Here is a 27,321-nt window from a genome sequence, read left to right on the forward strand (position 1 = left end):
GTATTTGCATCATGTTTCCTCTACTGGGTGTGTGCTTGTGTGTGTGTATGGGGGGGGGGGGGGGGGTTGTGTGAAAGGGACTGGTTGAAAAATTGTGGGTGTTAGTGTGGGGTGTGGGGTGGGGTGTTCGATATCAGGGATGGAAATGAAAGTCAGGGATGGAAATGAAAGGACAGACTATGAGTACATATTCATATGCACACACACACGGGCACACACACACACACACGCACACGCACACGCACACACACACACACACTGACCTTGGGACTGCTGGTCCAGACAAATGCCACATGAGTATTGGTGGTTCCACAGAGGAAACAGGCAGACGTTTGGGGGGAGGGAAGGGGGGAGAGAGAGGGAGGGAGGGCGAGCGAGAAAAATTTGAATGTGTGAAAATAAACCCAAATCCTGTGAGGTCTAGACACACTGGAAAAGTGCTTCGAGCGGCAGAACGTCACTCTCTCTAAGGGAAACATTAGACAGCCGTCCTCCCTCTGTCTCTCCAGCCCTCCTTACACCCCCACATTAACGTTACCACCACCTCCTCTTCCTCCTCGCACCCAGGACGCAGAACCATCAGTCCAGTGGACGCCTGGGGTGTTGTTCTCACACACACACACACACGCACACGCACACGCACACACGCACACACTGGCCTCTCGTCGTGGTTATTTTATTCCTGCAGCACCTTGTTAAGTCGTTTTTTCGGCCGCGTGGTTAGGTTGTATGGGATCTCTCGCGAGGCATCCCTGGCAATGTGGGCCCTACATTAAGTGATATGGGATCTGGGGGGCCGGGAGGAGTCGAGGGAAAGCGTATCAAATCCATCATTGAATTTGTAGGCTATTGATCCCTGAAAATGCGATAAATGGCAACTGCTATGGTGCTTTGGTCAACCCAACCCCCACACACAACCAACAACCGCAGAAAGGCAGGTTAAAAGGCCAAATTGAATGAAGTGCAGTCAGGACGGCTGAGTTGAAACGAGAGGAGCATGGGAATATGGACTGTGGTTTGCTGTGCAAATACTTTCTTTTGCTGTGTGTGAGTGCGCGTGCATGTGTGTGTGCGTGTATGTATGTGACTATACATTATGCTGTGTGTTTGTGTAACCCTAACCAACCAGATGGAGGATATAGGCTAGAGACATGAGACTAGAGACATGTTCTCATGAGCATAATGTTTAGATTCCCATGAACCATCCATACTTTAAGACATACAATTGTGGTTCAAATAAACTTGCCATACTATAACACACACTATTGTGATTCACATAAACATCTATACTGTAACACACTATTGTGATTCACATAAACATCTATACTGTAACACACTATTGTGATTCACATAAACATCTATACTGTAACACACTATTGTGATTCACATAAACATCCATATACTGTAAGACAAACGTTAAGGATGAACTTTTTCTGCGTTTACAAAGTGGCTTTTCTCTTCCAAGGGAGAAGATACAAACACCTTACGAATTGTGCATTTGCTGCTGTCATAAAAAATTATACATCCACGTAGGAAAAGTTAGCTTGGGATAAACTTTTGAAACAAATGGCAGCCAAATTTCAATCTTACATTAGATTAGGTTAGTTTATTATCCACAAAGGGAAATCGTTTTGCTCAGGTCAATGCATACAATCAAGACAAGACAATACATAAATATACACCACAATTAAAACACCCTGTAAAGTACTTAAATGCTATAAAAGGCATGTCTATTACCTAATTCTAAATTGAAAAGGGTCTTTAAAAGCAACGTCCTCTCCACACTGTCCATGGAAGCTATTAGCACACCGAGTCCAGCTCATCCAGACGCCTGCCTTCGTGCGTGTGCGTGTGTGTGTGCGCGCGCATATTCATGGGGGGCATTAGCAAGCAAGTCCAGTTCGACCAGGTGTGGTGGATCAGGTATTAGGGGGTTTGTGTTTATTAAGGAGCCTATGGCAGAGGGGATGACACTACCACTGCCCTTTGCCTTCTTGAATAGAGGGGCAGCATACCTCCTACCCGAGGGCAGGACCTCGAAGCAGGTGCTGAGGTTATGAGTTGGGTCTCTCACGATCTTGCCTGCTTTCTTCACGGTCCTCTGCTGAAGGGCAGAGCACTGCACCCCACAGAGCTTAGAGCCCAAGGTGGTTACCCTCCGCAGCTTAGCCTTGTTGGTTTGTGAGAGGCCCCCGTACCGAGCCAGGAAAGAGAAGTTAAGAAGGCTTTCTATATGGCAGATGTAAAAGCTGCGAAAGGATAGGAGGTGGGTCCGCTGCTGGCACTTTCCGAAGATGTCAGATATGTCAGTTGCTCCGTTTAACATTTTTATGTACTGAGATCACTCGGAGCAGACAGTGATTAGTAGTCCTCTCTCTTGCTCTCTCTCTCTCTCTCTCTCTCTCTCTCTCTCTCTCTCCCTCTTTTTCTCTCTCCTTTCTTCTCTGACCCCCTCCATTCTGTTTTTAATTTCTCTTCACAAACACCCAAGGCAGAAGAGTGAGGATGAATAATTAATTAAAAGGGCACAGAGTGAAGCAAATGATTCTTTGATTCGTCTATGATTCTTTTTAATCACTGGGATGTGATTTACTAAGCACTATGGGAGCATGGGAGAATATGTCTCTGGAGATTCTTTGGATTATGTAATATATATTTGATGGTATTGTGTTGTGTACTTACTTTTTGTGTAACTTTTGAATTAGTCTAGTTTCATTCGAAGGAACAAATAGCAACGCAGACTGAGATCGTTTGGAGATGCCAGACCAGCCTCCACTGGGAGGTGGGGGGGCGGAGGGGTGATGGTGGGGAATTGATAAAGACCAACCAAGCGCTACATTAGAGAGATGCTGATTAGCCAGAACTCTGTGTGTGTGTGTGTGTGTGTGTGTGTGTGTGTGTGTGTGTGTGTGTGTGTGTGTGTGTGTGGGTGGGTGGGTGGGTGGGTGGGTGGGTTGGTGTGTGTGTGTGTGTGTGTGTGGGTGTGTGTGTGCGTGGGTGCGCCAGTGATGTTTTCTCATTTGCTGCATGAAATTAATAGTTAAAAGAACTAACTTTGTGATATTGTAAGAGAAATAGACTTAACGACTATGACCTGATATGCTATACTGACATGTTAATTATATCAATTATTATTACTAGACCATACCCGGTCGGCGCAGCGCATCCGTGGGGGGATATGCGCACATGATCTGGCAACCCGGGAGGCAGTTCGTCCCATAGCTGGGCAGCCCCGTAACCATGGCGACAGTGTTTGACACAAAAACGTAATAAGAAGCTGAGATTTGATGAAATTGAAAAACGGGCTTCACAGTTAAGTTCAGATGGTAATGGTCAATGGCTGTGTGCAAAATCAGAGCAATTGGTCCAGCCAGTGAGGAGAACCGGGTATCTTCACTCACGTACTCACCACCACTACAGAGGTTACTAGAATTATAGTATGATTGTTATTATTATTATCTTTATTAGTACTGACATTACTGGATTTTCAGCCCAAGAAAAGTGAGGGGAAAAAAACGTGTTTAACCACAAGAGACAGAGTAAAGCTACATTTCCATCCATCCATCTCTCTATCGTAAGACTCCATATTCAGGCCAACTACTGTATATCCAGGACACACAGCACTCTACTGTACATGTACTGTACGCTATGTGGTCCAGCTGTACGGTTTAAGACTCAAAAAACCTTCGAGGAACGAAACAAAAAAGAATATGCAACAGTATCAATGGCAATACAAGGAAGTAATCAATAAAAATGTCCCCCGAATAACAAGCGTTTTGATGGACTAATACCACTTAATACTCCATGTCCCCAGATTATGTTCCTCGCCAGTGAGTTATTATGTGCTTTGAAAGATACAGAAGTGTAGGACACAGACACTTTATACGCACGTACACACACAGGCTTTTTTGCAATTTACAATTTGGGCATTTCAGTCACTCTTACCCAGAGCAACTTTCAAGTGCCTTTATAATAAATCTCTGTAAGAGAATACCAGCACTCATGGAATAGTCCATTTAAGGCACTTTTATGTATATATATATTAAGTAGGCATTGTAAGCTGCAGAGCAGCCAACAACGTACACTTACAAGTGCGACATACAGTACAGTAGGAATAAGCAGAGTATGGATGGACTCAGGCCAGTAAACAACAAGTAAAGGTACATATTTCACATAAATAGAGTGCAGAGAGAACAATGTAGTGCCTCAAAGAAACTAGGATAGGCCTACCAGATAAATAATTAAACTAGCATCTGTCTAAACAACATGCTATCTGAATCACATTCTTAACATTTGTGTAAAAATAAATAAGAGCAATTGGAAGCTAATGGAGGAAGTGGAAGTGAAGGGGGGAAGATTGTGAATATCTTGGGTTGTTGAAGGCCAAGCTTGCTGTGGCATTCTGGATCATTTGGAAGGGCTTAAGTAAACATGCCGGGAGGCCAATGAGGAAAGTGTTGAACTAGTCAAGCTTTGAGATGACTGAAGCCTGGATAAGGATCTGGGCAGACTCCTGGGTGAGGAAGGGATAAACCTACAGGAGTGAGTGACCGCTGCAATGTGTGCCTTGAAGGACAGCTGACTGTCCAGGACAAACGCCCAGGCTCTTGGCAGTTGGAACAGAAGCCAAGAGCTTCTGCATGCATGCACGCACTAATGCGCGTGCGCACACACACACACACACACACACACACACACACACACACACACACACACACACACACACACACACTGTTCAAGGTTCTTTATTGTCACATACACTACACTACAGCAACATTGCACTTTAAAACGCAACAAGATCAAACCAGTGATAACTAGAAAAAGTGCTCCTCGGAGCACAGGTCTCCGCCAGGTCAGGTAGGCTATTGTGGCCTCCTGGTGGCGCTATAATAGGCCAACGTGAAAAGGGTGCCATTTCTTCTTAGGCCTTGCACGACAATCAGACTGACTGCATTCATGATTTGAGGCATTTTGTTAAAAACATGTGTTTCGCTAAATTAGACCTGTTGGTGGCGCTATAATAGGCCAATGTTAAAAGGGTGGCATTTGTTCCTCAGCATAGTGTGAATGCGCGTGCAAAGTTTGAGCGCAATTGGACGGTGCGTGCATGATTTGCGGAATTTTGTTCAAAACAAGCCAATAATGCAAACTTTAGATGTCAATCTTAGCCAATCAGTATGGAATATAAAAAATCAAACACATCCATCGTGATCAGATGACTATAGAGATCATGTGTACCGATTTGCGTGAAATTTGGATGAAATTGGAAGGAGTAGTATAAAAAAATGTGTTTTACATAAGTCGGCCTCCTGGTGGCGCTATAAAAGGCAGATGTGAAAAATGCAGGGCAAAGGTTTTTCCTTGACCTATAGGGAGTGTGCATACAAAGTTTTACACAGATCGGTGCAATTATAGGTAAAAACACGAATCGGCCTGTTATAGCGCCACCATGAGGCTGATTTGAAAATTTTCAAATGGTAGTTCTTCCTCGGCCTAATGGGAATGTGCGTGCAAAATTTCACGGAAATTGCATGCTGTGTTCATGATTTCAGGCATTTTGTTCAAAACGGAGCACTCCTGCAAACTTTGGAAGACATTTTTAGCCAATGAGGATGGAATATTAGAAATCTGAAAGACCCGTTTCGTTTAATGACAGTAGAGATACTGTGTACCGATTTGCGGGATTTTGGGACAAAATCTGTAGGAGTACTGTCAAAAAATGTGTTTTGCACAAATTGGCCTCCTGGTGGCGCTATAATAGGCCCCTGTGAAAAATTTGGGGCAGAGGTTCTGCTCTGGTATCCAGGGAATGTGTGTGCACAGTTTGGCTGCGAGCAAGCCAACGGTGCCGGAGATTAGCTGTACACAGACAGATCGAAGGACGGACACACGGACGGACGGACGGACGGACAAGGGGTTCATGATTTGAGGCATTGTGTTCAAAATGATCAAATTCTGCAAACTTTGGGAGCCAATCTTAGCCAATCAGGATGGAAGCTCGTAAATCGGAAAGATCCGTGATGATCACATGACTATAGAGATACTGTGTACCGATTTGTGTGTTTTTTGGGGAAAATCTCTAGCAGTAATATCCAATAATGTGTTTTGCAAAAGTCGGCCTCATGGTGGCGCTATAAAAAGTAAATGTGAAAAATGCAGGGCAGATATTTTTCCTGCGCCTCTGCGGAGTGTGCGTGCAAAGTTTCACACAGATCGGTGCAGTTATAGGTAAAAACGTGAATTGGCCTATTATAGCGCCACCATGAGGCTGATTGGAAAGTTTTCAAGTGGCATTTCTTCCTGGGCCAAGTGGGAATCTACGTGGAAAATTTCACGGAAATCGCATGCTTCGTTCATGATTTGAGGCATTGTGTTCAAAATGATCAAATTCTGCAAACTTTGGGAGCCAATCTTAGCCAATCAGGATGGAATCTGGTAAATCGGACAGATCCGTGATGATCACATGACTATAGAGATACTGTGTACCGATTTGCGTGTTTTTTGGGGAAAATCTGTAGGAGTCATATCCAATAATGTGTTTTGCAAAAGTCGGCCTCATGGTGGCGCTATGACAGCCTGATCTGAAAAATGTTGGGCAGAGGTTCTGCTGTGGCATCCAGGGAATGTGTGTGTGCAGTTTCACAGCGACCGGGCCAACGGTGGCGGAGATTAGCTGGTCACAGACAGAAGGACGGACGGACGGACGGACACACACACGGACGGACGGACGGAGGGTAAAACATACTCTCTCGCCATGCCTTTCGGCCTGGCGGAGACAATAAAAGCAAAATAGCAAAGAAAGCAGTGTAGCATGTGTTGCGAAATAGAATGAAATACAATAGAAGTGATAGTATAATTGCATTCTGCATAATGATTGATTTAGTTCCCCCAGATATATATTATAGATATATATTATACCCTTTTATCTGTCTCTTCACCATGGCATACATCCAACAGCTACAGTACTGTAGCTAAAACAAATGTTAATTTTGTACTCACTATTAATTGTACACATTAGAATCTTTCCAGTGGCCTGCTGTAGAATTGGCCCAGAAAATAAGTTTAAAAATCCTACTCCATTAAAGCCTAAAATGATGCTGTTATCTATACTAATGGGTGGTGCATCTCATGTGGAACCGGACAGAATGGCGTATTTCCTGTTCATTCCTGAAAATGCATATGAAACCAGATACAACAGTAACTAAAATTACAGAAAATCAATACCTTGAAATTGTTGTTTGTTTGACTTTGGCCTTTAATAAGTTTTAGTGGTTTCTTTAGTCCAGCACTTTAAACATTTTATTTAGGCCAAAGCTGGTTGTGGAATATGATGGTGAATGTTGAAAGGAAATGTGACAAACAATATTCTCTGTATATATTCTTCATGTTACTGTACACTTTCATCGCACTATTTCTGGATAGTCTGTCAAAGTGACAAAGTGTCCCCCAAAGTTTGTCTGTGTATGATATATTTAGTTCAACAACAGCTCCTCAGTACAGTAGTGTGGTGTGTATTGTACAGTATGTCTGTGTTTCTTGGCTCACACATTGTGGGGCTTGTTTCAGAATGGGGGAGTGGATGTCAAAGTGCTTTCATGGGCCTTGGGGAGAAATGGAGCGGTGTACTAGCCTCCCTGTTGGGCAGCAGAGATTGGCTTCACACATACAGTACACCTCCAACTCATAGCATCCATCAGTTGTGTTTTCACTCCGTCTGTGATCCATCCATGCTGGACAAGTGATGCTGCTGGCAATGTTCAGTCTATCACCAAGCCTCCAACCCACAGTACTCTGCTCTGATTAGACTGCACTCTACTTGTGGCCCTTCTCCTCTCCTCATTGCCATCTCCTCAACCCTTCCTCTTTGGAGTTCTCCCTCTTTCTCTCTGTCCATCTATATTCTATTCTATCTCTGTTGCTCTGTTTCTCTCTCCGTCTGTCTCAGTCTCTCAGGAGGCCAGCCCAATTAACCGGTTTAAACAGCCATCTGAAGGTCCCCTCCATTCCAATGTGGCCGTGTTAAAGAATAGAGTGTCAATCCGTGCCAGGATAAATCAGATACCCTACATTGCACACATGCACGCACACTCATACACAATCTAACATCTGATTTGCTCCTCCAAGCCCTATGTCTTTCTGAAGGAGTGAGAGACTTACAGTAGAGCATGTACATTCTCCTATACACAATTTACACATGTAGCCTATGGACATTAAAGCTGTCTCTCTTGGCCCCCTCGCCTCTCTCTCCTCCTCCTCACCATCATTCTGTCACCACTCGACTTTCGTCCTCTCCACAATCGTATGCCTGCTCTCTCAACACGTCATCTACTTCCTGTCAAGTTGGACCGAAGGAGGTCAGCGTCATTTTTACTTTAGATTTCTTTGGCTATTCAAAAATAGCAGATATACAAGCTTAGAGTGCTGCGCTACGAGCTTGTAGATCTGCTATTTTTGAAAAATCTTGAATATTTGTGCAAATCGTTGAATATAATATGATTTTATATAACTCAATTTTAACATTTTTAACTCAAATCTATGCTTCTGGGGGTCCCTGGAACAAAATATTTTGAGATAGGGATGGGCGGCCAAGTACATATAATTTTGGGGGTCCTTAACATGTAAAAGTTTGGAACCACTGATAACCACAGTAACATAAGTTTTTCAGAAAACTGTTGGTGGAAAAGATGAAATTGGGGCTTCATTTCTAATCACCTTACATAATTGCTTCAACAAGAGCCTGTCTATTCTGATTGTCTCCGCCAGGTTGAAAAGCATGGCCGAGACTATGTTTTTCAGCCTGTCCGTCCATCTGTCCGTCTGTCCGTCTGTCCATCCGTCCATCCGTCCATCCGTCCATCCGTCCATCTGTTTGTGGTTCTCTCTGTGAACAGCTAATCTATCCGTTGGAACAGCTAACCGTTGGCTTGATCGCAGCGAATGTGTGCACACGCACTCCCAATTTTTTGTCATACTGTATGCCTGTCATAGCGCCATCAGGAGGCCGATTTGTGCAAAACGTTTTTTTTTACAGTAGCCTACTCCTACAGATTTTGTCCAAACATCACGCAAATCGTTACACATATCTCTATAGTCATTAAACAAAACCGTTTTTTCAGATTTTTCATATTCCATCCTGATTGGCTAAGATTGTCTTCCATAGTTTGCAGGAGTTTGCCTCAAATCATGAACACAGCATGCGATTTATGTGAAATTTTGCACACACATTCCCACTAGGCCGAGGAAGAAATCTTTCAAATCAGCCTCATGGTGGCGCTATAACAGGCCGATTTGCGTGTTTACCTACTGTATAACTGCACCGAACTGTGTAAAACTTTGTGTGCGCACTCCCTAGAGGCCGAGGGAAAACCTTTGCCCTGCATTTTTCACATCTGCCATTTATAGCACCACCAGGAGGCCGACTTATGTAAAACACTTTTTTTTTATATTACTCCTTCAGATTTTATCCAAATTTCATGCAAATCGATACACATGATCTCTATAGTCAGACAGATCTGTTTTCATATTCCATCCTGATTGGCTAAGATTGACATCTAAAGTTTGCAGGAGTGGCCCGTTTTGAACAAAATGCAGCAAATCATGAACACAGTGTCCGATTACGGTGAAACTTTGCTCACACATTGGCACTACGTTGAGGAACAAATGCCACCCTTTTAACATTGCCCTATTATAGCGCCACCAGGAGGCCGATTTTTTCGAAAGATTTTTTCTTTATATTACTCCTACAAATTTTGTACAAACATCACGCAAATCGGTACACATTATCTCTATAGTCAAGTGATCAAGACGGATCCGTCCTATTTTTCATATTCCATTCCAGCAATTCCGAACATTGCTGGCCCACACCTGACCTGGCGGAGACCTGTGCTCTGAGAAGCACTTTTTCTAGTTGGACATCTATTCTCATCCTGTCACTCAGGACAGGATCAGCACGTTGCTATCGGTGCAGTATGTAGGCAACCAACATTATTGATTTGTTCTTTCAGCTAGTCACTGCCCAGATAGGAAGTCAAACTAATAACTTATTTGTCCAGTGATCACATCCTACTGTATGTTGCATGTGGCACTGGGCACACATTCATAAATAGAAATGCGCACAGGCACACACACGGAAGAACAGGGAGTGAACAAAAGATGTTTCTGTCTCTACTTTAATCGACCTGTTCTGTATTATACTTCCAATGCCAGGACACAGGTTCCCTCTGTAAACCAGCTACAAGGTGTTGACAGAGTGTTGTTGAGGAGGCCTTATATTCCGATCTGAGTGACTGTCTCGAGCATCATGGCTTCAGCCTCAGAGAAAAGCTAGTGCTGTGCTTAGATACAGTGCACTGGGCACCGACAGCCTCATGGCGATAGAACAAGGAGCAGGATTTGCTCGCGCTAGTGGAAGTCTCGCTTGAGGGCCCACAGGGTGAGAACCGGCCGCAAGGCCGTGTTGAATTACAGCCCTCGGCCCAAGGTTGCCGTCTAGACATTCTAAACCCTGAGAGACGATGCTGGTTCATCGATGGGTTGGGAGGAGGTCAGGTTAGAGCGAACGTAAGGGGCGAGGGAGGTCTAGGTAGAACATGAGCTAAGCTTAGCAATGATTCAACTCTTCACGGACAATGGGACAAAAGGTTTCACAACACTGAAAAGCCAAGAAGCCTCTGACAATAAAATATAAACCAAAACATTACATATTTCTCACTACACAGTATTTTCTCTCTTGGCTTCACCATCTCTGTTCATTTTTGTACTTATTGTATTTCATATTTGGAATACATTACATTTATTTAGAGGATATTTAGTGGGGAGGAGATATGCAGTGTTAATGTTGACAGCAAATATTTATTTAGTTTTAGTCATAGCCTTTTGACATATTTTAGTTTTAGTCATTTGAAATGTTTTCATTTTAGTCTAGTTGTAGTTAAATACATGATATATTATAATAGTATGTTAATATAAGGATTTTCTGAAACGTGTATGAAGAAATGAATGGGATTTCTACCTGTGTAACATGTGCCGGTGAAAAACATAGCGACCACTATTACGCTCTACTGATATTGATAATCGTTATCATTAACACAGCTCTTGTAGGGTCCACCGATATGGGTAATTTCACATTATATTGACTTAAAACTGTAATTCCTTTCCATGCAATTGAGCGGGCACATTAATGTACCATATGCTGCCTTTGTGTGCGTGTGCGTGTGCTTGTGCGCGTGCATGTGCATGTGTGCGCGCGCACGTGTGCTGCAGTATCGTGCCTGTAATTACCTTTAACTTTACTTACTTGTTACTTTGTAGATTTTTATTATTATTACAAAACATACATTAACCACTTCAGCCCCCAATTTAGCGGGCACATTCATGTACCGTATGCTGCCTTTGTGTGTGTGTGTGTGTGTGTGTGTGTGTGTGTGTGTGTCTGTCTGTCTGTCTGTATTTATGGTTCTTGTTCTTCATAATATCTGAACATCTCTCTCTCTCTTTCTCTCCCTGCAGTGAAGTTTGATGACTGCATGGGGAACAATGGAGTGGTTTTCAAGAGCAGCGATCCCAGCTTCAGCGTGCGGACGGACGGATCAATCTTTACTCAGCTTGACGCCGCCAGCCTGGATGAACCTGTCCAGTTCAAGCTGACCGCCAGCAGTTCGAACACACACTTGTGGGAGACTGTGGTGCAGTTGGCCCTGATTGACCTGGCTTTACCCCAACAGAATGGCAATGAGGTGGGCTAAGTTCACACATGCATGTGTATGCGCGTGTACATGCCACACACATGGATCAGAATGTTAGAATCATCCTGTTTTTATCGCTAGTAATTTGATTATTTTATCATTTTTATATATATGAGCCACTTCTTCCCTAAACAAACATTAGCAAAACATTTTTAGCTCAAATAATCAGTGTTATGCATGAACTCGCTAAAAGAGCTCGTTGGTTGAATGAGCTCATGTTCTTGGTGAGCGGTCAACTGAACGTATCGATTTGCAACTAATGAATGTGACCGTGGGCGTCGATATTGTTCACTGTTGCAAGTTGGTGAATAAAAACGCTAGCCAGATAGTGGTTTTATCTATACATCACGAATGCAAAGAATGGACTTAACTTGGGGAGAACATCCTGCCAAGTTTATGTAGTTTGAGACAAATTTGTATTTGAGGTCATGTGATCACAGAGTGTAGCTCGCTGCTCTAATCAGCTGTATGTTGTTTCAGAAACAGCAGGACCTCCCATCTCTGAGAAACTCTGGAGCAATTGTTATCGGATCTGCCTTTTCATTCACGCAGCACACTGTTTTTTCTTGGCTTTTGAAAGTGATCTCAGCCTGTGATTCTATAGTAGTGTACAGTAAATCATTTAGTCTGGACAGTAGTGGACAGTAGTGATTGGGGACGATGGATGGATGAATGGATGGATGGGTGGAGCTTCTATTGAAAAACAGTTCAGAAAAATAAAATGGAATTACATTTTGGGTCACTAAAACTTTGCTTGGTTCACACATCATACATTTTAGACATCATAATCAGTTTGGTGACGTGGAGTATAACAGTTGTAACGTTTTTCTTAAGTGCCCTGTGTCTCTATTAAAGTGTGCGGTGGAAAGTCTGAGAATATAACCTAAATGATCACTCAGGTAAGGTATCTGTCCTGAGCATGAGTCAGATTTTACTTTTGAATTTGCACTTGAGACACAGAAGGAGACAGAAATGGTATTGTCCAATTAGTGAGCATTACTTAGGACCAGTGATGGAAGTAAGTATAATTTTGAGGTTTCTTTTTTTTTTACTTTACTGGAGTTTTTCCAATTTTCAATACTATACAATTTTCAATATTACAATTTTCAATACTATACAAATACAGTACTTTTACTCTGCTACAATTATTTGAAAAATGTTGTTACTTGTTACTTTGAAGATTTTGATTATTATTACAAAACATACATTAAAGGTAGGGTAAGTGATATTTTTGGGTTAAAACAAAAAGTATTTTGTTAAAAGGTTAAAGCACTATGTTCTGATAGTAATCATTTTTATAGAGTGTTTGTTTTGTAACAGGAGTCTCCCCGTCTCTCCAGCTCTTTAATAAACAGAATATACATTTTACGGTAGGTGTCAAAATCTCAGCCAATCAGGAGAAAGAACCCTTTTTAAGCTTAATTTTTATAGTGTTCCAGTTCAAATTTTGCCTGCTCATTTCTTAGTGTCATCACTTCCAATTTCACTTGTTTAATCTATATCCTGATTGAGTTCTCTATCCTGATTGGATACAATTGGAAATGAAACTGAAACGAAAATGCATTTTCTGTTTTATAAAGAGCTGGAGAGACAAGGGGACTCCTTTTACTGAACAAACACTCTATAGCAATGAGTACTATCAGAATATAGAGCTATTTAACACTTATTTTAACAAAAGAAAATCACTTACCCTATCTTTAACCACTTCAACCCTACATAAAGTTGGCTATTTGAAAATAGCCGATCTACAAACTCACAACGCGATGTGATACGTTGTGAGATTGTAATACATTTTCAAAACTTGTGAAATGGGTACTTTTACTTTTGGGACTTTAAGTATATTCAAGTACACGTTTGTACTGTAACTCAAGTACATTTTGAATAGGACTTTCTTTCACTTGTGACATGTTGGTATTGATACTTTTACTTTACTAAAACATTTTATAACGTTGAACAACAGTGAACGATAGCCTTCCGTGTGCGCTGTAAATACATCATTGAAATTACACCATCTAAAATCAGTCTGCCAATAGAAGTAACTTCTACTTGTATTAACAGATACATGTATATTGATTTTAGATGATTTTTTTAACTGTACTGCCGTCTGCCATCTGTAAGGTAAATGGCCGCGATGATATAAAGTGACCTTTTCTGATGCCAATATGTTCCTTAACGTGTGCCAGAGGTTTTTTTAAATAGGGTACATCCAGTGTCAGCATATCTTCCATCCACTTACGCTGATATGTTTCGTGCTGTAGAAGCCCCGACACGGACGTGCATGTAAACAAAGCCTGTGTGCGAGACGGCGGAGGGTCCCGACTAACACCTGGAACAATAATATTTCTAACGCGATCCTCCATTGCAGAGTGATCGCCGATCGAAAATGGCTCACTTCCACCACGTTAAAAAGAAATAGGAGATATTAAGCTTTTAGTCAAGGAGTTAAAGGAGAGTGCCGGTCATTTTAGGTTGTATGTTTGATGTGTCGCTAATCACTCACCAACATACAAAGCAACGTTGAATATTTCCAGATCTGCCCCTGTTGTCCATCCTGCAGACCCCTTGCAGCGGCATAATGGGAGACGTGTGTAAGAGTGAAAATCGTCTATATTAAAAAATATGGCACACGCCAAGTTCTGTGAGAGAAACAAGCAACCAGCGTCATGTCGTTCTGCACGAACGGTAGCTCATGCGGGGCATTCAGCGCATGTTTGAGTATCATGAGACTCCACGATGAGTAGTAGTTGGAAAAAAACAAACTTTACATCAGTTAATATAGACGATTTTCACTCTTACACACGTCTCCCATTATGCCGCTGCAAGGGGTCTGCAGAATGGACAACAGGGGCAGATCTGGAAATATTCTACGATCCTTTGTATGTTGGTGAGATATTAGCGACACATCAAACATACAACCTAAAATGACCGGCACTCTCCTTTAACATTGGAGCGGACGAACTGAAGCATTTTTGACATGGATCCACATCCGGCCTCTCCTTCTTGGAGACTCCTTAGATGATCCCAAAGTTTCGTTAGAGCGCCCCACGTGGGAAAAATATATATTTAAAAAAAATGGGCCAAAAACGGTCCGGACCGTTTATGGCACATAACGCATAGCTTCTCAAAAACGGTCCGGACCGTTTTTGGCACACAATGTGTTAAAACAATTTCCTTTTACCACCTAGGATCGTCTGACAGTACTGAAACAGTGGAGGTGTTTTTATGTAGTGTTGTCAATGTTAGATAATTAGGCAATTTTCAGTTAAATTTATGTGCAGTGTCCACGGGCAAAAGGAAAGAGAGAAAAAACCCAGAACAGATGGTCAATACAAAGTGGTTAGCATGGTGAGTAAAGTTTATTAGCTTGTAAGCCAGCCAGCTTTGGAGTGGCAGAGAAAAGTGTTGGAGAACAGCCCAATAATGTGTTTGTTGGAAGGATCAATGTGTGATTTTCTCTCAGTTTTTCTTCTAGTGTATTGTTACTATGAAGGGGTAAAGTGATATCGTTTTTGATGCTCATAGAAGATAATTAAAAATATCGACCACCAAATGTAATGCTTGAGGCTTGGCTGTGGCTGCAGAGGTTACCAAAATAAAAACATCAGTGTTAATGTATCCACACTCAGTGTTAAATGAGTGCTCAAGGTTTGACAGTGTTTACCGATGTTACCTATGACCTCAGTAGAGTATGGTAAAAGCTCCAGTACAAAGCAGTTTTTTTTAAAGAACAGGGTCAGTAGGTGGCGCTGTTACTGCAGCTGAAGTGATGTAAAATGATGGAGGATAATTTTATCAACTCTGTGGACAGACAGTAGGCCTGTCAAAAAAAATCGATTCATGAATAAATCGCGATTCTTAATGCCACGATTTTAAAAATCGAATCAAAATATTAAAATCGATTTAAAAAAAAAAAAAAAAAAAAAAAACCTTTTTTTTTTTTTTTTTTTATAAGTTAGTACCTTTTTCACTGGCAATTTGTCTGAAATCAATGTCAGAAAGACTGCCTGACATGATCTGGCTGCATTGAAGTGTATGATTCAACTTTTCATGGTGAAAATCGCAATAAATCGCAGAATCGAATATCAATTAATCGCAGAATCGCAATTTTAATCGAATCGGCACCCTAGAAAATCGCAATAAATCGCAGAATCTAATCGAATATCAATTAATCGCAGAATCGCAATTTTAATCGAATCGGCACCCTAGGAATCGATTTTGAATCGAATCGTGAGGTAAGTGAATCGTGACACCCCTAACAGACAGTGTGTGAAGCAGAACAGATGCTGAGGAGATAAACCAAACACACTGATAGAGGGTCAGGGGTGATAGCATCATGTGCTACATCAGGGGTTCCCAACCTTTCTGTTACCACGGACCTGCTGACAGTTCATAAAATGTTTGCGAACCGGCATGGGTCGGTTAGGTTCGGTCCGGTTCGGTCCGGGGGGTCGGGTCGGACAGTTGACTGGCAGTCAATGACTGGCTGGTGGCTGCTATTTATATGTCATCAAATCACTACATAATGTTATATCATTGCCCTAAATGGCGATATATTAACAAGGACAGGATGATTAGAAAATCATAATGTCTGTATTAGCCTTGATGACTGTCTTGACTCTATGTCTGTATCAGAAAAAACTTGTAGAGTGACGCATTACTTTACCTGAGTTACATCTTCTGATAGTTGTACTTGAATGTTGACATGAAATAATAATCCTGTTTAGTGTTTCATTAGCGCAAGCGTGAAAAAAATGACACTGCTGGTAAACACGCGTTGAAAGGCTAGGATTAAGATACCAAGGATTCGACAGTGATGTCACTGCTATGCAACACGGAAGTAGCACGGCATAAAGATACCAAGTATTCGTCAGTGATGTGACATCACTGACGAATCCTTGGACATGTGACCGACTCAGCTTTTATCCGTTGTTTGTAAAATCCTGGTGACGCAAGGTTACAGACTCAACGTTGCCTGCGCATATGGTACAATCCATACACTTGGAATTCGCCTTCTCGCGGACCGGTGGTACATGTCGGTCCACGGACCGGTGGTTGGGAACCCCTGTGCTACATCACTGTAGAGAGAGAGAGAGAGAGAGAGAGAGAGAGAGAGAGAGAGAGAGAGAGAGAGAGAGAGAGAGAGAGAGAGATGAAATTCGGGATGCTGAAACACAATTTGATGTTTCATTATGGAAATGGCGTTTTGTGTTGCGTGCTCTGTTGAATAATAACTTCCAGATGTCTGGGTTGCCAGGCCCTGGCTGATATCAAAGCGTGAGGGGTTTGGGGAGTCTGTGGCAGGGAGGGGAAGAACCGGGACCAGAGCCAGCTGGCTGAGGCTGATGGCTCCAGAGCTGTGGGACGCGTCTATTTCACACTCGCTGACTCCTGTTCACATAGTATGCGCGTGCGTGTGTGTGTGTGTGTCAGGGGCGCCTAACTTTGATTGGGGTGGGGGGCACACTTTTTGATACAAAGTCGTCGCACACTTTTTTACACATAACATATCCATCTACAACATAACATACCCGTCCCGGGCTAGGTGCTTATGGTGTGTGTGTGTGTGTGTGTGCGTGCGTGTGTTGAGTGATGTGCAATGTCTTTTATTTTCATGAGAATGCTTCTTTTCAGTTTTCCGTGAGAGATTATGTCAGATCAAGTGAGAATTATGCGTAATTAAGTTTGTGTCGATTTTCATCACTGCATATGGAGTGTGTGTTAGTGTGGTTGTGTCTCTGTCGAGTGAAAAAACATTAAGTTCTATCTGGGACCTGGTTGTCATGTGCGCGCAGGGTATTATATGTGCTTGCATGCCCCCACGCGTGTGTGGACTAGAATAACAGGTTGGATAACTTTGGACTCTAATGCCTGACCCTGGAACTCGACCTCAGTAAATCAGTAAAATCCTGAGTGTTAATTGAACTCTGAAAGTGTAAAAAAATGACCCAAAATGAGTTCCATTTTGCTGTGTAACAGACAGAGGGACAGAATTTGAATGCACAGCTGATGTCGTGACTGCGCTTAACATGTATGTGTTCACTTTGTTTCTCTCTGCTTTTTCTCTCCCTTTCTCTTGTCTCTTTCTCTCACAAGCACAATCACGTGTGTGTGTGTGTGTGTGTGTGTGTCTGTCTGTCTGTCTGTCTGTCTGTCTGTCTGTCTGTCTGTCTGTCTGTCTGTCTGTCTGTCTGTCTGTCTGTCTGTGTGCGTGTGTGCGTGCGTGCGAGCATGCGTGCGAGCGAGCGAGAGAGAGACAGTGAAAGAAAGAGAGTGGTTGGCTTTGATCAGAATTCCAGTATAGCAGCACCATGCTTGGAGAAAAGCCCAGACCCCAACCCCCTCAGGCAGTGGTAGACTCAGGTCTCTCTCTCTCTCTCTCTCTCTCTCTCTCTCTCTCTCTCTCTCTCTCTCTCTCTCTCTCTCTCTCTCTCTCTCTCTCTCTCTGCCCTCAGGGACCCCAGTAATACCTATTAGCATGTGCAGATGAAAGTGTGTGGAGCATGATTTATTTAGACAAGGTGGGGGTCATCACATCTGCTTCTGACAGCCGTATTCTGCTTCCACCCGTCCATACAAAAACGGTCTCTCCACCTCAGTGCCCCCAACCTCACCACCTGTAAGAAGAAGTGGGGCAGCTGACCCCCTGCAGACAAGCCCAAGAAGCCCCTCTTCTCTGTAGAAAACAAAAGAACACAATACCTTTATCCAGACTCAGCTCAACATCTGTCTCATCCCGCTCCATCCGACAGAACACATTTGGATCCGGCGTTCTGTGGCCACGCCAGCGCGTGCATGCAGGCTGTTCGGGCGTTGCGCTCAGCTGAGCGTTCCAGCGAAGGGTTGTTTCTCCTGAACGTGGACCATATGGATTGCATCGTGTTCACGTTTGAGTGAACCCGTCACGGAGGTACATGGCACACGAAGCGTGGCAACATGTGCGCTTGGTTGGCTGGTCAGCAGCGGGCACGGGGCTGGTACAGCTGGTGGGGGGAGTATCAGGATCGTGAGGATGCAAACGAGACTCTCCGCCCCACGGAAAGAACCATGACGTTCTTGTTCATATCTGTGGACGATAGCTCCACTATTGACAGGTCGGAGAACACAATGCTATCTCAATCTATAACACTCACTGGGAACCCACATGATCACACATGTTAACATCTTCTGCGTACCTTTTATGCCTTATAACCCATGTCACTTAGCCCTCATTCAGGATAAGTGTTTCCGGTTGACGGAACATAGACTGTCTAAATATTTTCTCTCCCTGTCATTAGGTTTAAGTGAACCGGTCTCCATGAGGGATAAACTCTTCCCTCACTGATGAGTCTGGTCCCGTTCATTGTTGTATCGTAGCTACTGTACCTTATGTCTGAAATCGCACGCACACATTCTGGCCCCGTATGCTAGTTCTTCTGTGGCACGTTTCCTTTGGGTAGACTTAAAAGCCTTTCTCTCTGAAGGCCATCTCAAATAATTCAGCTTTTAAAGAAGTGTTTGTGTACTGGCAGGAACCTCTGAGAGGACATGAACAAACAGAGAGACAAAATACAAACACATTTTATTCTGCACCGTGTGGATCAAAGCAGGCGGCGCACAGGACCTCTCGACTTTATGTTCCAACAGCCGTCCCTGCCTTTGTCTTTTTTCTCCTGACGCTTTTGTTTTTCTCTATGTTATTGTTTTTGACCTTGCATGTTAAGGCCATATATTATTACAGAGAAAGATGTTGGAATGTTGAATAGGGCTACGGTAAAATGAAATATTGGAAGTGGTATAAAAACATTGGCTTCTTTATGTGTAAATATATGGTGATTCAAGCCTTCCCTCATATTCCCCTGAATCCACCAGCTGAAGCATTTCTTGTAGTTTTACACGTGCACATGCATATTGAGAGTGCAGTGCATACCCACATACAATACTTTCAAAACTGATAACAGTTTGGTTCTTATCTCTTCTAGACAAAGTGCAATTGTTTTTCTTCTCATATCAGCCCTTCTCAACACTACAGTCTTGCATCTGCCTTACTGTCCTCTGTGTTCCAACAACTTACAGTATTATTAATCTGATCCAGCCATATGAGTATTTACACCATGACCACTACCCTCCTCCTTTTAACAAACTCCCTGCACAATAAAAATCCTCATCAGTGTTAATTTTAAACTCAATCAACTCTTAGTGTGTAAATATGGATCCTTCTAGGTCCACTTGGTCCAATTTGCTGTTCTGATGTGTATGAGGAATGGGAAAGAAGGAAGGTACAAGGACCTGGTGAAGACCTTCAGCTGATGGAATCATTTGAACTGCCTCCTATTGAACACCTCCAAGACCTCCATAGGTCTAAGACCCTCTTCAGCCAGTCAACATTCAAGGAGCGACCATTGCAGGTGAGGACTAGGTCTTCATTGGTCTAAAACCCAAACCATAATGGACCTGTATAATTAGTTCCCATTGGTTCTGACTTTTGTTTTTATGACGGACCTGAACCCCAAGTAAACCCGTAAAACTTGTTTGGGAAGACAGGTGCCTTCTACAGAACACGGCAGAACCGGTTCTTTTTTGTGAGGAGTCTCAGATCCTTTGGCATGTGCAGTAAAATGCTGCTCATGTTCTACCATTTGGTGGCGGCAAGTGTCCTCCTCTATGCTGCAGTCTGCTGGGGAGGCAGTATGACTGACATGGATGATAAGCAGCTGGACAAGCTGGTGAAGAAGGCTGGCTCAGCGTTTGACAGGAGGCCGGACTCACTGGGGACTGTTGTGGAGAGACTTACATGGAATGAGCTGCAAGACATTTTGGACAATGTCAGTCATCCTCACAACATCCTGGCAAAGCCAGAGAAGCAGCCGCAGCACTGCAGGATTGAACGCTCCAGGAGATCTTTCGTCGACAGCCAGGCTTCATAATGCCTTAGCCAATGGTATGGGCTCATTTTGATTGATTAACATTTTTATTGAGTAAAATGTATAAAGAGGAACATATATTTGTACGTATCAGTTATAGATAGATTTTGCGCGGCAAAATCAGTTGCCAAAGGTAGTACAGCAGTTAAAAAAAACAGGGCAGATACAGAAAAATAAAGTGTGCTTCTCTGAGTGCAGATCTCCGCCTGTCAAGGTGAACATTTTATAGTTTGACCTACGGTTTGAACCCTAACCCAACCCCCAATTAAACCAATACAAAAAAAGAGTCAAACGAAAAAACGGTAAAGCTTGAGAGCTTAGTTCCATGAGCGGCCCTCATGACTGTTCTGTACATACAGTACTAACACACTGGACTCTGGACTGTGCAATTATAAAGGACTTATGTGTTGTTGCCACATTTGTATGCCCTTCATCACTTACAGTATGTTTTCATTGGACCACTCACATTTAAGGATTTGCTATGCGTTTAAGTATCTTTAAAAAAAAAGAAAACTTTCTATTAACATTATTACCTTCTTGTTTTATATCTACAGTATGTACTGTCTCTGTCTGTAATTTATGTAGATGGCTGTGTGAGCTACGCTGCAGGACTAATACGCTCATAAAATCAAAATAAATGTTGGTATGTCTGATTAACGCTGAGAGGTTATTTGGTGGAATCTGTTGGGGGAAGTGTTTGTTGGACATAAAGCTCAGTGCTGCAGTCTCCATTCAGCGAACACATCCCAGCACTTGATGAATAGCTGTTGTGGAGACAAGCTGTCAGGACCTGCCAACCGGGAGGGGAGAGCGAGAAAAACAATAACACTGTGAGAGAAGTGGAGCGACGGAGTGAGAGTGCGTTGCAGATGCAGTAGGGAGCACGTCTACGACTGATGTACAGCCAGAGCTATGTAGTCGCATCTGATTTCTTTGACATGTTTTTACTGCTTTGGTAACCCTGAGATGTGTTGGTAAACTTAGTCTCTGAGGAGTATCGTCGCAGCATGTCAATACTGATGTAACCTTTGGATCATTTAGAGATCCAGCACACATCCTCCACAGCCTCTGGGACACCAAGCAGATGGTGCAGATGGTTAAAGAGCAGCCTTGAGATGATGCAATACAACCTTGATGTAAATATGTCAATCTATATGTCATGTACATGAACCTGAGAGCCAACATGTCTGCATCTCTTCACACTGGAGTCTTCTCTTAAGGGACACACACTGTATATTACCTAGTACTATATTTTTCTGCATGCTATTTGATTGCTCCTGATCACCATGATATAATCTGACCCAAAGCACTATTTTATTATTGTATTCAGTGGTTCAGATTTCTGTAGATCTCATCCTGCATCATATTCACGTAGGAAACTCACTTAACACAAGCTGATTTGGAATCAGGATTTATTATATTTTTATGACGCTATGACGGGAACTCATAATGAATGAATGATTGTGATTGATCATTGTGACACTGATAGGGGGTTCACTTGAGGACATTAAAAGAGACTGAGCATCTTTCACAGAGACAGGTTTGTGGGCGTCGTCTCTCTCTGCCCCAAGGCTCTGTGTGTGTGTGTGTGTGTGTGTGTGTGTGTGTGTGTGTGTGTGTGTGTGTGTGTGTGTGTGTGTGTGTGTGTGTGTGTGTGTGTGTGTGTGTGTGTGTGTGTGTGTGTGTGTGTGTGTGTGTGTGTGTGTGTGGGGGTGTGTGTGGGGGTGTGTGTGGGGGGGTGTGTGGGTGGGTGTGGGTGTGTGGTTCGGCTCAGTCTGGTAAATGGGACTATAAATTGGAGCTCAGTCATATCCACTGTTAACAGGCTTTTTACAGCCAGGTGTGAAATGACAAGGTCTCTGTGACTTTTGAGACCCCTTTTCATATTTATATGTGCATACATTTATTTGCTGTATGTCATCAACCCCTCTCTAGAGGAGAGTCCTGTGCGTGTGCACATCCAAAACCAAAGAGCCAGGTGCTGGATAAAAATATATACCCAGAGAAATGATATCTGCACGTTGGAATAAAATCTCCCTTAATTATACCTTTCTGCCACCAGTTTCTGTCTCTCTGCTATCCTATTTAAATAATGCTAACTCATTTGCACACAAAAAATAACAACGGCTTTCTGCGTCTCCTGACTGTAGTCTTGTTTCTGTGCTGTTTTTCAGGTCACTGAAGAAGAGGGCAAAGTTGCTGAGAGGAAAGACAAGAAAGAGACTTTTCGATCCCCTCCTACGGTCATCCTGTTCCCGAGACCCGTGCTGAGCGGCTCCAAGGGCCTGCGCAGGCAGAAGAGGGACTGGGTGATTCCACCCGTCAACGTGCCGGAGAACTCTCGAGGACCGTTCCCGCAGATGCTCGTCAGCGTAAGTGACAGAATTCATTGGCTGCATCACTCATTTACAGCTCTGGGTTTGTTGAGCGCACTAGCATGGAATGCAGGTTGCCGTTGGTCATTAGGACAAATCCGTGCAGGTGATTATGTTGACAGGCTTGTTTCTGATGTGATTATCGCTGTATAAGCTACTATTATAGCTGCAGACGTCTTACAGAATTAGAACGGTATTGATGAGGCTTCTGCATTCTGAGAGGGAGCTGTCGGCTAAGCAGCCCATGCGTGTCTAATCTCTCCCCACAGTGTTGGATCCACTGGTTTCATGCAGTAAAATTACGGATTATTTCTGCTCCTTTATGCATGCAATAGCTCCCTTGTCGGACCAGTTAGAATGTGAACCCAAAGTTCAATTGTATTTTTGTGGCTCTTTTATTATTTTTTAAGCAATGCAATTTGTCACACAACCTTTACTTGGTCTGTAAAAAGCAGCGCTCTGATAAGAGGAATGAAATTCTGATGTTCTCTGGCCAGGAAAAAAACAGGGCAGGAGTTCATCCCCTTCGAGTTCTTGTAAGGACACACTGGTTAAAAGGCTTCATAAATCACAGATCTGTACAGCCCTGTTTTCCCACATGACCACGTGTGAAGAATGAGCTTATGGTACACTCTAGGATCGTATACCCTTCAATTTTGTACTGTACTCACTCATACACCGCCCTCATGTTACAGTATTGTGTGTGTGTGTGTGTGTGTGTGTGTGTGTGTGTGTGTGTGTGTGTGTGTGTGTGTGTGTGTGTGTGTGTGTGTGTGTGTTTGCACGTAGACTGTGCACGTTGTCTACTTGCATAAGCCAGCTGTTCTCATTTAGTATTGCAGATGCAGAGTATGGAGGGAATACTAAGTGCACTACCATCGAAAAGAATGGCACCTCCGCAACAACTGCAGGTTTCATGATGCATAAAATATAAATAAAACCGGGAAGGGGGTTAGAAGTTCAGAGTGTAAAAATGTGGCTGATAAAAAAAGAAAATAACATGAATATAAATAAACGTTTGTGGGAATGCCTTGTTGCAGCGCTGAGGCCCTGCTCTGCTTAAAATTCAGAGATTCTGTCACAACAGAAAGCTCAGTTTGTCTCACAGAACCTTGAAATTCTAGCTCACCGTGTGTGGTAATTCATCAAAAAACATCATTCTGAAAGACTGATGGTTCATTCCACGCGCCCTCCTTCCTCCCGCGTCTCTTTATCTGTAGGATCTAGCCTTCAGCTTTTCCTCCCTGAGTCCCTGTTTACAGAAGTCAGACATTCTTTTCACTTTGGGGTTTTCAATAGTGCAAAAGAAGCACTTTCGTTCCAATCCTCGGGGGAAATGCCTGGGGAGGTGCTCCAAGTAAACTTTTATTTTTAATAGTTTTTTTTTTGTTTTGTTTGTGTAAAAACAGTGAAACAGCATCGAATGAAAGAGTGGAAAGTTTTTAACTCTTTTAACTTGTTTCGTAATAAAATATTATTACCTCTTAATCCGACATGTTTCCTAACAACCTGGTGTAACTTGACATTCTCATCCCAGCTAGTGCAGCCCCACAACATTAGCTAAAACCACCCTACAATGGACCAGACAGCTCTGTTTTGTCCACAGGCTGGACAAAACCAGACAGACAGACATGCTGTGGTGTTAAGGACACCACAACCATTGCTGACCAACCAACTATGCTGGAATGTTTTAAAATACGTCCAACAAACCCTGGCAAATAGGTCCGTTAGGAGCTCCTGGAGGGCTGGTAGTGGCGTGTACAAAGCAGAGAGGAAGTGATGCGTGTTGATGCCTCTGTTGGGCTCTCAGGTTCTTTGATAATGACTGGAGGGCAAGCTGGGCCACACAGAGATACAGAGGTGAGACTTTAACGAGGAGACGGCTGTAAGAGGGAGGCTGGTGCTGGGTTTATATTGTTGTACTGTTGCTGAAGTCATTTATTTTGAATATTGCATTGCGGAATCTTGTTGACCTTTTCTACTTTTTAATTCTGTTACCTCATTTCCGTGAAGGACAAAGCATTGTTCTCGTAAAGACCCGAGGTTCTAACAGCATGGCTTGATTATTTCCTTCATTTACACTGTACTCTTAATGTCAAAGTATCAATCATGATGTCATCGCTAACTGAAGGAGGCATGCTAGGATACTATCAATATGCAGGCCCTGATTAATGCGCCCGCTGGAGCCTTTGGAGATTTGAGTACTATTGTTGATCGTTGGTGTGCGAGTGATCTAAGGGTCGTTGGAAATGTCTGCACTGTCTGTGCTTTCCTTCATTGATTGTTGTATTATTAGATTATTATTCTATTATTATTTTGTATTTTATTATCAGTTGTACTGGTGACATGTAATGTGGTGAACGTCATTTTATTTGATTGAAAAATAGGCCTGATACATACTGCCCTTCTCTTGGTAAAGTGAAGGCGCTGTCTGTGGGGCTGAAACACTGTTATATGGGGGGCAGCTTGAGCCCGGTCACTGCTCCGGTGCCTATAAAGTCTTAATCCGGCATTCACCCTATGAAGTATGTTGAAGAGCTGTGCTTTCCCCATCTCTCTCTCTCTCTCTCTCTCTCTCTCTCTCTCTCTCTCTCTCTCTCTCTCTCTCTCTCTCTTCCTCTTGTCTTCTTGACTGTGTTTCTCTCCTATGTCATTACTCAGTGTTCTGTGCGGTACGGCTGTGTGATGCCTACCCTAATGGCCTGTGAAGCCGGTCCAAGTCCTAATGGGCTGTTCTGTCATCCAGCGCAGCGCTGAGTGACACGTCTGCTCCGCCATCCCACCGTTTCTCTCCCTTCCTGGTCTGAGTTTCCGTCAGTGGGACAGGCAGGGTGACAACATCTCTGCAGGTCCACAGTACTGTCACTTTGATCAGGCTAGCACAGGATGTGGCAGGTGTGATGACAGAGACCCTACCGGATGGCCCGGCAGCCTGGAGCCTGGCACGTTTCAAGGGGAAGTGTGGAGTGTTTGACTAAGGTATTGGCAGAACCACACTCATACTACTGTCCAAGGCCAATGCTATGTAAGGACCAGATATTATTGACTGCCAATAATGTCAGTTCCCTGAGTGTAACTACTACAATGTTTTCCAGAGGCTCTCCTCCTTTCCTCACAGTGTGTGTTTTGCCTTAAAGTGAATGCTCCACTGTCAAATTTGCAGATGTACTGTGCAGTCAATTTTGACATTCACTGTGTCGATAGCAGCAAAATGAATTTAGAATTCACAGAGAATGGCTGAAGTTCTTTGTCCACATGGCTACTCTACGTCACCACATGAACAATCTATGGTGATTACGGCTGGCTTAATCGGCGACACAGAGACCGGTGACGGACATGGATAAAGACATGGAGTCTTTGTGGACTATTCCTTTGAGATCAGTCACAGCTTTTTGTGCCAGTATAGCTTCTGTATGTATAGTTTCCCGTAGCTGTGATGTGCTATAGATTTACTGTGTAGTGTAAGGCCTGGTGTTCGACTGCCTACACTCCGGCAGACTGTAGCCCGAGTGCATGGAGTGAAACAGTGCCTCTACACCAGATGGGGATGAGTGGAGCAGAACATCAACATCCTGTAGACCAAAGGCTGATGGATGGCGGAACAGGCATGAGAGCCAGTTCCGGAGAGAAGCGTGCATGAGCATCCAAAAGATGGAAAAAGAAAGCACCGAGAGTAATTCTTCAGAATAAACAGGTGCTCTTTGTGGTTTTCCTCCTTGTGCTGCCAAACACAACAGGGTTTTTTGAAACCTTCAATTGATTCACACACTTCTCCTCTGGCAGAGAAGCATCCCTTTTGCTCTGGCAAATACATACTCAGGGTCAGTGGTTTGGACGTAGTGCTGCACCACCCAGCGACAGCCCGACAAGAAGTCCATGGTCGGGTGCAAGCCCAGCCTGCCAGATCCCTGAGCTTGGTGTCGAGCTTGTCAGGAACCTCTGGCCCTCATTTATCAACGCGGTGCAGACCAAATAATGGGCATACGGCGAGATCACCGCAACTTTCGGCATTTATCAATATATCCTGACGTTGGTTTCAGCCTACCGTACGCTGAGATCTCATGACGAGAGTTGACGTTGGCTGCGCCCGTTTATTCCATTCTAGACCTGCGGAGCAGCATTGTCTGACTGTCTGACAAGCATCTGGACACATAATCCACAAATGTATATCTAATAAATAATCCCTGTGAAAATATAACATTTTATAAAATAATTAAAATAAACTGCTTTAACCATTCAGATAAGATTGCAGATCCGGCTGCATTGAAAATAGCAGATCTACAAGCTCACAAGCGTTGCATC

General features: G+C 43.3%; 1 protein-coding gene across 1 annotated transcript in view; it reads left to right on the forward strand.

The window, feature by feature from the left end:
* Positions 1-27,321, forward strand: part of LOC311052801 (cadherin-4-like) — a 256,530-nt gene that overhangs the window by 167,105 nt on the left and 62,104 nt on the right. The window contains exons 4-5 of the mRNA XM_084068011.1: positions 11,509-11,735; positions 22,819-23,016. Coding sequence (XP_083924137.1) covers positions 11,509-11,735; positions 22,819-23,016 — 425 coding nt within the window. The remainder of the gene's footprint in view (positions 1-11,508; positions 11,736-22,818; positions 23,017-27,321) is intronic.

Source organism: Gymnoscopelus microlampas (genome assembly GCF_963454915.1).
Source record: "Gymnoscopelus microlampas genome assembly, chromosome: 10".
Lineage (NCBI taxonomy): Eukaryota > Metazoa > Chordata > Actinopteri > Myctophiformes > Myctophidae > Gymnoscopelus > Gymnoscopelus microlampas.